This window comes from Grus americana, chromosome 5 (assembly GCF_028858705.1).
Source record: "Grus americana isolate bGruAme1 chromosome 5, bGruAme1.mat, whole genome shotgun sequence".
NCBI classification, from domain to species: Eukaryota; Metazoa; Chordata; class Aves; order Gruiformes; family Gruidae; genus Grus; species Grus americana.
Window position 1 is genome coordinate 64,050,208 of NC_072856.1, and position 12,672 is coordinate 64,062,879.

The window sequence follows — 12,672 nt, forward strand, 5'->3', positions numbered from 1 at the left end:
CTTGCTTCTTATGTATCTTTCTAGCTACTTATTTCAGGTTCTGATTCCTTTCTAATAAGCAGAACTCCAAGAGGAGAAAAAAATTACCAAAGACTTAGTCCCAAATCATCAAGCAGCCAACAATATCAACCATAAAAGTAACCCTACCTCTGAAGAATATTTTTTAAGAATGTATGAAGAAGATCACTCAAAAGGTGAAGACAGCAGTAGCAGATCTAAGAAGAATCAGGAAGCAATCATCAGAGAGACCAAAGCTAGCTATAGAAAATAAAGTCAGTAAGAAAAGAAATGGAAGCTTTCTCCCACCACCTTTGAAAAGAGAGGAAAACAGATGAGAGGGAAACAATAACCAGGTGACTGAAAGAGATGGAGACTTCCTGCTATACAGTGATCTTTTTGTACCAGAGCTCAAGGAACTAGTCAGTTGTTTCAGTAACAAAGAAGCAAGAATTAAAACATTAGCAGATTAGATTGCAGATATTAGAATCTACTGTTTTAACATTCTCAAAACGATGTAATTTCTAAGGACTGCAATGTGACTTCTCATTCAGTATCAAAAATGCTGTAAAAATCCACATCTATAAAGTGCCATGGGAATTATGATAATCCAATATGACTAAAAAACCTGAAAGGTATCCATTTCAAACTGTAAGCAAAACATATATTACAAGTAGAAGAATGAAAGTCTGCTATTTTATTGCTCTTAAGCCTTCGCTGAAAGCAACAGTACACACTGAAGTAATATGGTCCAGTCAGCACTAAAATAATTTTGCTACAAAAATACAGGATCTATCTTTTTGGAAAGATGAGAGGGGCATTTTGAAAAAAAATATACCGAAAATCTAGAAACCAGTCAGTTTGGCATTTACTTTTCATAAGAAGTTTCAAAATTGTATTTTTAAATGGCAAACAGTAATCATTAAAAATGTTAAATATTTCAACATCAGTGAATCAGACACAGCTATGTGTTAACATGCTGTTAATTATAGTAATTGTACTGGGTCACGTCTTTGTGATATAGGGGAGGAAATATTTGAGAGATCACTGTTAGATAAATCCTTTTCACTTACCGGTCTGAGTGCACATACTGAGCAGAAGAAATACAGAGTAAGAAGCAAGGCTGGCAACAATCAGCAGCAAGATACTAAAACACACAAAATATTCACAATTAAAGCACTTTTACAGTAGTATGCACTTTCTGTCTTTAAGAATGCTCCTTTTGCAAGAAATAAGCTACCACAAGGGAAGATTTCCTCATTTTATGGCTTGTATCTGCTGACTATGGTTCATATGGTCTCTGACGTTCCCAATACTTGCTAAGTTCCGCTGCTGCTTCTGTTGTTCACCAAAACATATCACATACTATACAGGATAAAGGCCTTATATATGAATTGCAAAGAAGACATAAACATAGGAGTTTGTGCACGTACATATACACAAATATGTATGTTCTAATGAAGTGAATCTAATGCTTAGAAAACGGTGAAAGTGACAATTCTGGTGACTTTGACCCCATATCCATAGGTTAGTATGTACAATGAGCAGAAGTGCAAACAAAAGCACAAGCTGATTCACATTTTTCAGATACGTAGCCATCCTACTTCAGAAGCCCCATTTTTGGAACTAAAGCAGATAGCAGCTTTGAAATGTAAATATCAATCTATTAGGAGTAATGGCCAAGAAATTGCCACCATGTGGCAATTTAATGCAATGTCTGGGCAATAGTTATGTTGGACTAGATTTGAATGACTAAACCAAAGAGGGAAGATCTTATTCAACAATGCTAAAAAGCATGACCTATTTATTTCTGCCTCAGTTTTTGCACAGGAGTCTTAGTAATCAAGTTTTGTTCCATTTAAAACTACAAGCTGAGTTTAAATATAAGTGTATGCAAGAAACAAAAACTTACCTAAACCCCATGATCCCTGTGTTGGCCATAGCATAGGATAAGCCAAGTATCCCACTTCCCATAATTGCATTCATTAAATTAAATACTGAGAAACCAAAGGAAGAGCCAGGATTTGGAGGATTCTGTGAAAAGGGCAAAACAAAGTACAATTAGTGCAAGGGGTGTTTTGGGCTTCCGTAGGAGGAAATGTAATGGAGGGGGAGAGTCAGTCAACTTTTCCTTCCCTAATCTAAATCAGAAAATCTCTTTTCTCATTCGAAGGCCATGCAAACCTTTGTGCACATAAAATAACGTGATGCTGTCCCTTAAGGATCTCAAGATGTCTATAACCTTTGAGTACAGTGCTATTAGAGCACAAAAAGAGCGCAGCAAGATTTATGCCTAAAAGCAGGCTACCCCTGTGTGCTCCCACCAGGAGCAAAGGGCAGAGCAAACGGCTGCACGCCCAAGCGTTCAGCAATCAAACCAGCAGACGGATGAGAAGACACACCAGGACCCGACGTTCAGCCTCACAGGCCCGGCCCTGCCCCGGGCTCCCGTGCCCCTGCCCGGCCCTTCCCGCTACCCTCGCCAGGTGTCACCCCGGGAGCCGTCCTGCACAGCCTCGTCCACCGAGCTGGATCGATCGGCCCAGCCTTTGAGCCCGAGGTCCCCCTGCCTCCCCCCGCCCGGGCCGCGCTCCCCGAACTTCTCAAAGCCAAGCACGGACGGAGGGCAGCCGCCTCCGCAGCCTCCCGGCCCGGGAGCCGCCAAACCGCGGGGACGGGGATCGCGCTGACACAGCACCCGAGGAAAGCAAGTAAAGTAAAGTAAAGCCAAGCCGGCACCCGCCGCCCCCCGACAGAGCGGGCCCGGGCAGCCCCGCGGCCGCAGCCCCCTCAGGGCGCTCCCCTCCCCACCGCCGAGCCGCCCCCTCACACGCACGCTGCCCAGTGGCGGCGGCAGCAGTGGGGCGGACTCCCCGTCTTCGTCCGCCTCCTCCTCCTCCTCCTCTTGCTGCTCGCGGGCGGACAGGTACCAGCCCCGCTCGGCCAGGAGCCGCCCGGCCCCCCGCTGCGGCGGCGCCATAGCACCCCGCGCCCCGCCGCCTCGCCTCTGAGGGGAGCGCCGCCAGGGGGGCGGGGAGGGGGCGGGGAGGGGGCCGGGCCACCACGGGGCGGGGCCACAGCTCCAGCCCCGCCCTCCCCCTCAGCGCGGCCACAGGGAGCGGCGCGGTGGCGTAGCGTCACGGCGGCGGCGATGACGTGCGAGGGTGCCGGCGCGCGCGGCGGGGCTCGGCATGAGGTGAGGGCGGGGGGCAGGGGGAGCGGTAGCCGTGGTAACGGTGCGGGCTGCGCTGCGGCCTGCAGGCGGAGGGGTCCCCGCAGCGGCCCCGGCCCCGCCGCCCCCGGCCGGGCCTGCTCACCTCCGGCCAGCGGCGGGCGGCCCGGCCGCGGTGGGTCTGAGGCGGAGGCTGCCGGCGGGGCTCGCCTCAGGAAGCGGCGGTGACCCCGGAGAGGCCCCGGCCAGGCTCCGTTCCTGGAGTGAGGCCTGTCCGGCGCCTCTCCGGCCCGCCCGGGGGTCTGTGTGCTTGGTGCCCGGTGCTGCTTGTGGAGCTCGGGCCGGGCGGAGCGGGTGGCAGCTCTCCAGCAGCACCCCCCGCCCCGATTTTACCTCACGTTACTCTGAGGGAAGAACGGGGCAAACGGGGATTTTGGCGGGAGCTTGGTTACGGAGGAAAGGCAGGTCTTTGCAGAGACAGCCTAGGGGCGATGTTAGGCCCCATGCCGGCAGCATGGCCGCAGTGACTTCCAAGCAGACCTAGCGTGGGGACTTTTATGTCGCAGGCTTGTCTAATACCGAGAAGCCTGTGCGAACGGGGCCAGCAGTTTCCAGCTAGGGAGAAGGAGAATGCCTAAGAAAAACACTGGGATGTTGTGGCCTCTGGATGAAGTCTTTCTCCTTTGTAGCATAAGTGAAGAATGTAATGTTTATTTTTGAGTCAACAGGGAAAGGAGGTGTGCTTTGCCAAAATCTTGGTTTAGGGAAATGAGTTGGCTTGGAGGTGCAGGGAGTCCCAGCGAGGGGCTGGGATTTGTGGGGGAGGGAGGATGGGAGCGGGGCCAGCTTTTCCAGGGCTTGGGTGCAGCTCCTTTTTTGAAGAGACCGTGTAGCTTGTTACCCTGAAGGAGGGCAGCAGCCCTGCACGTCGGGGTGTTGATGTCTGAGGCAAGCAAGAGAACCGGTTTCCTTTCAGAGCTAGTTTGTATTTCTCCTATCAACCCCAAATCTTAAAACAAACTTCCCAAGAAGTCAGGAGAAACATCAGCCTCACACGCTACCTAAACCATTAGTTTCTGCTGAGGAGCATCCGATGCAGAGTCAGAAAAGTTGGGCCCCTTTGGACTGTCTGTAGCATGGGAAACCATTTAGAGAAGCATAAAGCTACTTTTCAAGTCCCCATCCTATGAATAAACGGTGGAGAAGGGTTCAGTCGCTTTAACAGACATTACTAATGCTTCCCTGTACCTTTAGAGGGAATTCTGCATTTAATTCATGGTCTTTCTGGCATGCAGCATGTGGAGCAAAGACACTACAGAGTGTGTAACCCCTTACCACTGGGATATAGGAGGCAGAAATTGCTGAAGAGTGATTATGACCACTCTTGCTAATAACTGTTTTCTAGCAACCACTGCTTGGTAATGAATTTTATCAGAGACAAGGGATCCAACAGTAGGATTGAGACAGTAGAAACTTTTCCATTTGGCTTACTGGGATTAATACCACGTTTATTAGAACAAAGAGAGGTCATTGTATTTTGGCAGGGGGGGATTATCTCACTGCTTGAAGTTAGTTAATATTTAAGTCTAAAAATACGTTTGCAAAAGGACAGAACTTTGTAGTATATAATTCATAATAAAGAGTTTTACTAAACTATTGTGGATTGTTTGGTACAGATGGAAATTCTGGTTTAAGAGAACAGCAAATCCATGTGATTTGCAGCCTTTTTAATGGAATGATTACATAATGTCTATAAAATGAATAATTTCTCTTCTAGGACTTTATGGAGATTTGGATACTCTGCCAGACTACTGAAAACTAATCATTTTAGGACAGCTGCATCAAATACATCATTTCCAGCAGTTCGGATGCTGTTGGCACGATACTCTGGCAGAATACCTGGGGTCTTTGTAGTAGTGAAAAAAAATAAGTTTTTTACAATGCCTGAAACTGTGGAGGATAAAGCTAATCTAGAACTGTATTCACCGCATCCTCAAGTGCGTGGGATGACACTACTCAACAGAGAAGCTTTTAAAAGGACAGTTGTTGTTCCAGTGCTTAAAGTCAAGAAAGAAATTGTAAATACTTTGCTAAAGTCCCTAAAACATACAGTACTACAGCGTCCTGGTCTAAAGCGGGTAGTTGAGGATCCAGAAGATGAGGACAGTAGACTTGTTATTCTGGATCCTCATAAAATACCAGAATTCTCATTGGGACAATTGGAGCAAGAGGTAGTAAAACAGCTTAATGTTCATCCTGAGGTGTCCAAGTATAACTTGGAGCTGACTTATGAGAACTTCAAGTCGGAAGAGATCCTACGAGCAGTCCTTCCTGAAGGTCAAGAAGTCACCTCTGGATTTAGCCGTGTTGGTCACATAGCTCATCTGAATCTTAGAGACCATCAGCTACCGTACAGACATTTGATTGGTAGGTAAAACAACTCTTCTCAAAAAAAAAAAAAAAAGTAGTATATTTTGCATATTGTTAAAAAGTTATTTTAACAATTACTCTACCAATAAATTCTTACTTGTACAATGAAAACTTTTGAGGCCTTTTCATTGCTTTATATTTTGACTTTAGGTAGCCTTGTGCTGCTGCTGTAGCTGTGCACGGAAGGCACAGTTCTCTCCTCTTACAGCAATTGTGGTCTCACTTCACTGAGCATTGGGTGAGGATAAAGTATGTGCTTTAGAAAGATGTCACATCTACCACCCTGAATCATTAGAGGAAGGTTGTTCTAATCCATGTTTACTTTTGTTCATTTAAATGCAAACAGCAGTGTTTGTATCTCCTGTAGAACATTTAAGAGGCTGTAGTCCTTAACCAGAATATCCTTTGCCCTCTCTTTCAGGCCAGGTTATAATTGACAAGAATCCGGGAATCACCTGTGTAGTGAATAAAACCAGTATTATTGACAGCACATACAGAAATTTTCAAATGGAAGTGCTTGCTGGAGAGAGCAACCTGGTAACCAAGGTACAGGGTTTTTTTTCCTCGTTATTTTGAATTTAATATGTTAAAACCCAAAGGCATCTACTGGAAAGATGAGATGAAGAGATGCTATTAAGACTGTTCCTTTGCACCATGCCCTTTCCTGACACTCCTTTTAGAGTATAAGAGCTGGCAGTTACTTCTGCGTTCATTTGTCCTGGTCTGCCAAGAGCAAACTCACAACGCTAGGGATCCTGAAGATGAGTATTCTTTCAAGTTCATAGCTTAGATTTTAATGGCACGTAGAAGCAGCTGAAGAAAGAGATACAGAGATACTAATTACAAACTTGTAGCGAGGTCTGTTTCTCACTTTAATGCCAAAATATTTAGTAGATTTGATCTAAGAAAATGCTGTTTCTTAATTTCACCAAGCCTTGTACGGTGGCTGGTACAGAACATAAGACCGTGTTTTTAAATCTCACTGACTTTGCAACATGGGCAAGATTTTGCCTATGCCTTTTTCCTTTTCTGTCAGCAGCAAGACAAACCTTTTTTGATGCCTATGCCTTTTTCCTTTTCTGTCAGCAGCAAGACAAACCTGTTTTGATGTTTTTCAGGTGCAAAGCGCTATCTAAGTGCCAAGTATTCTTCACATAGGGTTTCTTGTCTTTAGCTGGAAACTTGGCTACTGGTTTGACCAAAAAATATTTTCCCTGACTGTTAACAGTTTATACTTTTAGAAGAGAAAACATTAGATTACCAAATAAAAAAGTTGAATAGCTTGGTAGAACATCCTGTACATGCACAGAGAAGGCATTTGAATTGTCAGGGCAGAAGTGATAATCAAATATTATGCAGATGGAATTAGCTCATTAAGCATACATCTAGCATATCACCGAGCTGCACACTGAGGAGTGCAGATAGATATCAGTAGGTTTCTCGCTGGCAAAGCAAGTGATGCAGTGATTTGGATCGGAGGTTAATCGGAGGTTACTTTACTTCAGAGTCACACAATTCAAGTGTGGTGGTGCAAAATGAGTATTATCTTGCATCCCATTCTCCTCTGAGTAAATAGTTTCTTTTCAGGTTTGTTGTTAAGTTCGTGGTCATCCCAAAGTTTGGGTTTGGATCAGTTTCCAGACTGTCACCTTGAGAGGTAAAATACGGTATTTTTTTCAAACTGCAGAACTGGCTCCCAGTGGCTTTGAATTTGGCTGACTGCTGCCATTCCTGTGCTATATCATTCTCAGACGCTTGTTTACTATGTGGATGCTGCTAAGCAGGGCTTGAGGCATCTTCCTGAGGTCTGCTTTCAATAAAGGAGTTGTCAGCCAGCCACAAAGCTCTTGAAAAGCCTCCAATTTAATTTTTTTAATGGTCATTTTAAGTTGCTGCTTTATTTCCACCTGGTGATTGAGACATGCATGAGCCAGCCATCTGGATTGACAGTTGGAACATTCCTTATGGCTATTTCTGATGAGTAGATCTGTTTATACAAGATTCACGTGTACTACTAATGGGACAAATGTCAATGTAGGCATTACTTTTTGATAAAGCACCTTGGGTTTTAGCTGCCTTAATTACTGATAATGCTTAAACATGCCTGGAATTTGAACACAGAGGCTTAAGCAAGTGTTTTGGACTTTCAGGTCAAAGAAAATAATATTGCATATGAATTGGACTTTTCTAAAGTCTACTGGAACCCACGTCTTTCCACAGAACATGGCCGTATCATTGAGCTTTTAAAGCCCGGTGATGTCCTTTTCGATGTCTTTGCTGGCATTGGACCTTTTGCTATTCCAGCAGCAAAGAAAAAGTGCCACGTATTTGCAAACGATCTCAATCCTGAATCTTACAACTGGCTTCTACACAACTGCAAACTAAACAAAGTAGACAACAAAATAAAAGCATTCAACATGGATGGCAGGGACTTCCTCCTGGGGCCGGTGAGAGAAGAACTAAGTAAAGAGCTCCCACTTCTGAAAGAAGAACAGAAAACCTCTTTTCATATAGTCATGAATTTGCCAGCTTTGGCTATTGAATTTCTCGATGTTTTCAGGCATCTCCTAGCCGGAGAGCCATGCAGCACTGCTGGCCTTCCCACGGTGCACTGCTACGGTTTCTCCAAACACGACGACCCAGCCAAAGATATCCAAGAACGAGCTGAAGCTTCGCTGGGAACCTCCTTGGATGGACGCTGTTCTACTTACCTGGTTAGAAATGTTGCACCGAACAAGGAGATGCTGTGCATTAGTTTCCGGATTCCGGCCGACGTGCTGTACAAGAGACCTTGCCCTGATGAAGGTAAGGAATGAGCCTCTTACGTGGCACTTGGATTTCAGGCTGCACCTTTTGCTGTCTCAGGCTGTTCCCACCTTGTCAGCCCTGCAGGCCACTTCAGCCACGTGACAGCAATGCTGTACTCCAGTGTGAGCGCAGACTGAGCACCTGGACGTGTGCAGCAGCTGCAGGGCTTCATGCGCTCTCGGTAACATTGGTCCGTCCTCTGATCCCAGATCCACAGAAAAAAATGGTGGACTGGATAGGACCAGCCCATAGGCCATAAACCAGACCTCTATGCCTTAGACTGCGTATTGGGGGAGGATGGGGTATCTAACATCAAGCACACGCTTCTGTTACCTGCATCCTGCATACTTAAGAACTGGAGCTCCAGTTTCACCCAGGGTGGAATGGCGTGCTTCCAAGTGACTGGTCCCAGTTCTGACCTCCTCCCTTACGCTTGCATGGACTCAGTTTAGGTCTGGAGTCACTACATCAGCAGAATCCAGTTCTGTACAATTTCACTGAGAAATAGATAGCCCTAGAGATCTCTGATGTTGAATTTGATTATATTTTTTTTATAATTGGTCATTTGTTTCTTGAAGTACTTGTAGAAGGTAGTTGCTTTCAGTGATCTTGCACTACATGATGAGGGGGATGGGGGAGAGGCTTTCAGCCTGCAGTTACCTGAACTGGAGGAAGGGAGGTTTTGATAAAGCTTTAATGCCATGAAACTTATTTTTACGCTATTGTTGGGTAGCTCTGAGATGTAGGTCAAAATGTAGCTCAATACAGGTTTTTTGAAAGTCCTTTTTGGCATTTAGTAGCGCCCCCCCCCTCCATTACTGCTGTAACAGTTTTTGCTTGTGACTGTTAATCTTGGTTTTAACTCTCATCTCTTCCTGTTAAATCCCTGAAGTGTTAATGGCTTGTGGTTTAGTTCAGTCTGTTTACTGTACATTAAATAACCTACTTTTTCTGACCTTTTTCCAGCAAAACCAGCCTCTAAACGTCTGTGTACCAGCAAAGATCTTTCTGAAGAAAAGTTACCGAGGTGAAGACTAGAGTTATGGTAACTACCTTAGTAGCATGCGTAACGTATACTTAGGGTACCTCTGGTTTACCCCTTGAATTATTTGAAGCATACCTGTGTTACCCATCTCAGGTGCGGAGATGCATAATGCGTGTTGCAGCTTGCTTCCTGCATTTACCCTTTTTTTTTTTTTTAATTGTGGGATCAACAAACAGATTGAAATTGCTGTTACTACAAAAAAATAAAACCTCACTTTTTTGTAATAAATGTGGTTTGATGCTTTTCTGCTCTCTATTGTTTCACGCCCTGTGATAATTCAGTGACACAGACTGGGATAGTTTTCTGCTGTGTTATTCTGATAATGCGCCGTTTGTGGTGACACCAGATTTTTCTGTTTTGTCGGGTCTAGCAAGATGACTTGTATAACCCTTGCATTGGATTCCGTTTGGCAAATGGTTTTGGTGTTTAAGAATGTTGGATTGCTGTTAGTGGATGTGCAAACAGCTCTTGTGTAAGCAAGATAACCTTTCAAAAACTTAACCCAAGATCCATAAAGGCCCAAATAGCCATGTGTACTTTTTCCTGGGCTTCTGGGTAATCAGTGCTTTTTAACACTGAGATTTAGCTAGGGATCAGTGGACTCCTAACTTAGTGTTTGCCCAGTGTTGAAGCAGGAAGGACTCTAATGCCATTTGCACATTTGCAGATGAAGGCGTCTTGATCTGCCTCCTCCGGTGGCCTTCGTGCCTCTGCCATCTCCCAGCTCTCCCCCTACCCGCCCAAGCGCTCTACTGCTGCAGTCCCTGGGTGATCTCTGGCTGGCTGCCCCTATTCTGCAGGGATTCGAAAAGCCTCTGCCTTTGATTTCCTTTTCTTACCCATCCAAACTATTGTTGGGCAATGTCAACCACAAACAGTTTATTTGGACAGAGAAGTCAGATCACCCTCTCCGTTTCAGATACTTCCCTTCAGTCCAAGCTTGGAGCTCACGCCTAGCAACTCAGTTACCACATGTCCGTCACCCTCTCTGGCTCTGTGGCTCTGTCGCTGGGGCCCGTACCCCTGTGTTTTGGTTCTCCCCCAGACAGCCACTAAGGCCCATGGATTTGGTTTGCGCAGTGGCTCGATGTTACAGACTTTCCACTTCCAGTGCTTTTGAGCAAGCCTTCGTGGTTTGGTTACTGCTGGATTGCATTTATCAAACCAAGGGAAAAAAACCATCATGACTCACTCATACTATGCTGAAAGCTGCTGCACAGATGACCTCCCTGCCCTTTAAAATGGCATTGCAACAGCTTTCACCCATTTGTCCTTGCTGCCAGTGACAGGCACATCATATCCTCGCCCTACCAGTCACTGCTGCTCAAAGAGCAAGCACTGGACCCGCCTCCAGCCTGCGATGCTCTCCCTGTTACGTTGTCTAACACCGCTGCGTGCTTTCCTACCGCTGCCCTGCGGTTTTCCCATAAACATTTGAAAGCTGCTCCTGTTCTTCAGAGCCCTCTGTAAACAACGCCATAGCGATAAGGCCCTCGGCCATTCTGGAATGACACGGTCACTCCATGATCTGCGCTAGCATGCCTGTCTGTACTGTTGGAGACTGCCGGTCCCTCAGACTGCGTGCATTGCCTCAGTCCAAATTTAGGGCTTCTCGGCACTACTGCGCTGACAGAAACCTGGCTTTGATCACCATTTTTGTGTCAAGCGAGTCAACTACGTAACTCTGATTTTCAGCACATGGCTAAGGTATCCCAGGGCAGGGAAGGCATTTCGATCTTTAAAGTTTTGTTCGCTTAAGGATGAAATGCCATTGTTAATTTAGCAACACAACTTTAGTTTATACTGGTAACCAGGGGGGTTTCCATATCTCTATGCAGTTGCCACTTGTGCGTATATCCCTCCACATGAAATAGCAAATGATAGGTACATGCAAGTTGCATGAGTGTATTTAAATGATACATATTAACGTGCACGTGCAGTTCTGTATCTATTAGTGCAATGACCTGAGGCTTTACAAACTGAAATCAAAGCAGATCATGGCTGACACAGATCTTTACTCGTCTGGGTGAGCCCACAGCAGTACAGACTCCCCGGCTTGCTGCTACTCCCTCCTGGGGTCCCGAGCTGACCCCCAGGACTGCCAGTACCTGGTGCCTGGGAAGAGGAGACAGGCTGTCATGTGTCTCTGACAGAGGGAATGAACTCCCACAGCTTCTGGCTGCTAGGAGAACAATCAGCCAGGCCCGTCTACTGTGAGCAAGGCAACAGCTAAATAAAGGACCCGTCAACTTTCAGGCCTGGCAGCTGAGAGGAGAGGAGGAAGGACACCCGGATGAAAGCAGCACTCGCCCTGCAACGCCCAGCCACAGGCTTTCTGCCCAAGAGCCATACCCAAAAGCCTTTTCTACATCTCTGCCTCTTTGTGGGTAACGATACCTGTCAGCAACTATTCCCAGCACAAACAAGAGGATTTCAGAAAAAGGGCAAGGGAAATTTTGGTGCCTTCCTCCGCTTTCCTTAATAAAGGAAGCACTGAGTCTGGGAGAGAGCTTATTCTTCTATTACATCATAATAAAAATACATTCCTTCAGTACACTCCTCAGAGCAGTTTTCAACAACTACGAAGGGATGACCCATAAACCACGGCCCAGGCTTTACTCTAGAGGCACTCGCTGCCCTGAGCAGCTTCCAGTCTCCTGCGCTTTATACACAACCCGTGGCAAAGACCAGTCCCACCGCAGGAAGCCCATCTCTGCTGGAATTAGTCTGCACTCCACTACATGAAGAGCAAAAGGAATACATAAAAGCGGTAGATCAAGTGGCAAGGGTCATCCCAAAAGACAGGTAAAGGGATGTTCCTGCCAAAAAACGCTCCTGAACACATGACAGAAAAGTTGGAAACAGAGCTAAACAGGGAAAAAACAAAAACAATTTTGACTAATGACCGAGCCTTGTTAGGCTTCTTAGGTTGCTTCTAGAGAAAGTTGAAAGACTTTCAGCTAAAGATTTGTTTTCCAGACGAAGGTAAGAACCAAGTGACATCAGGAAGGATCCCGCACAAGAGTTGTGTCAGCATAGTTCCAGGGTTTCTTTTCACATCCAGCTGGCAGGAGGAAAAACCCACTTGTCTGAACTGGGGAAACTAGTTTTATGGGAAGAAAATGTAGGCTTGAATATTGACACTAAATGTTATAATCAAAATGGCATTTAAATGCTTGTGCAAATAAAACCCTGCAATAAGAGTAAAACCACGAACTTT

General features: G+C 45.7%; 2 protein-coding genes across 5 annotated transcripts in view; one reads left to right on the forward strand and one right to left on the reverse strand.

The window, feature by feature from the left end:
- The window catches only part of SLC38A6 (solute carrier family 38 member 6), a 44,334-nt gene extending 41,318 nt beyond the window's left edge, over positions 1 to 3,016 (reverse strand). For 3 of the 4 annotated variants that reach the window (XM_054827295.1, XM_054827294.1, XM_054827292.1), the window contains exons 1-3: positions 2,828 to 3,006; positions 1,910 to 2,031; positions 1,071 to 1,144 (exon numbers count right to left, since the gene is read on the reverse strand). In XM_054827295.1, the coding sequence (XP_054683270.1) occupies positions 1,071 to 1,144; positions 1,910 to 2,031; positions 2,828 to 2,977 (346 nt within the window). In that variant the 5' untranslated portion in view covers positions 2,978 to 3,006. Of the gene's footprint in view, positions 1 to 1,070; positions 1,145 to 1,909; positions 2,032 to 2,827 lie in introns of all 4 variants that reach the window. The other variant, XM_054827293.1, reaches the window with a different exon arrangement.
- A 68-nt stretch (positions 3,017 to 3,084) lies between these two features.
- Positions 3,085 to 9,680, forward strand: TRMT5 (tRNA methyltransferase 5). Its single transcript, XM_054828709.1, has 5 exons — positions 3,085 to 3,193; positions 4,947 to 5,596; positions 6,021 to 6,145; positions 7,750 to 8,404; positions 9,374 to 9,680. The coding sequence occupies exons 1-5, from the start codon at positions 3,189 to 3,191 to the stop codon at positions 9,436 to 9,438; spliced, it is 1,500 nt and encodes a 499-aa protein (XP_054684684.1). The 5' UTR covers positions 3,085 to 3,188; the 3' UTR covers positions 9,439 to 9,680.
- Positions 9,681 to 12,672: the final 2,992 nt, after the last annotated feature.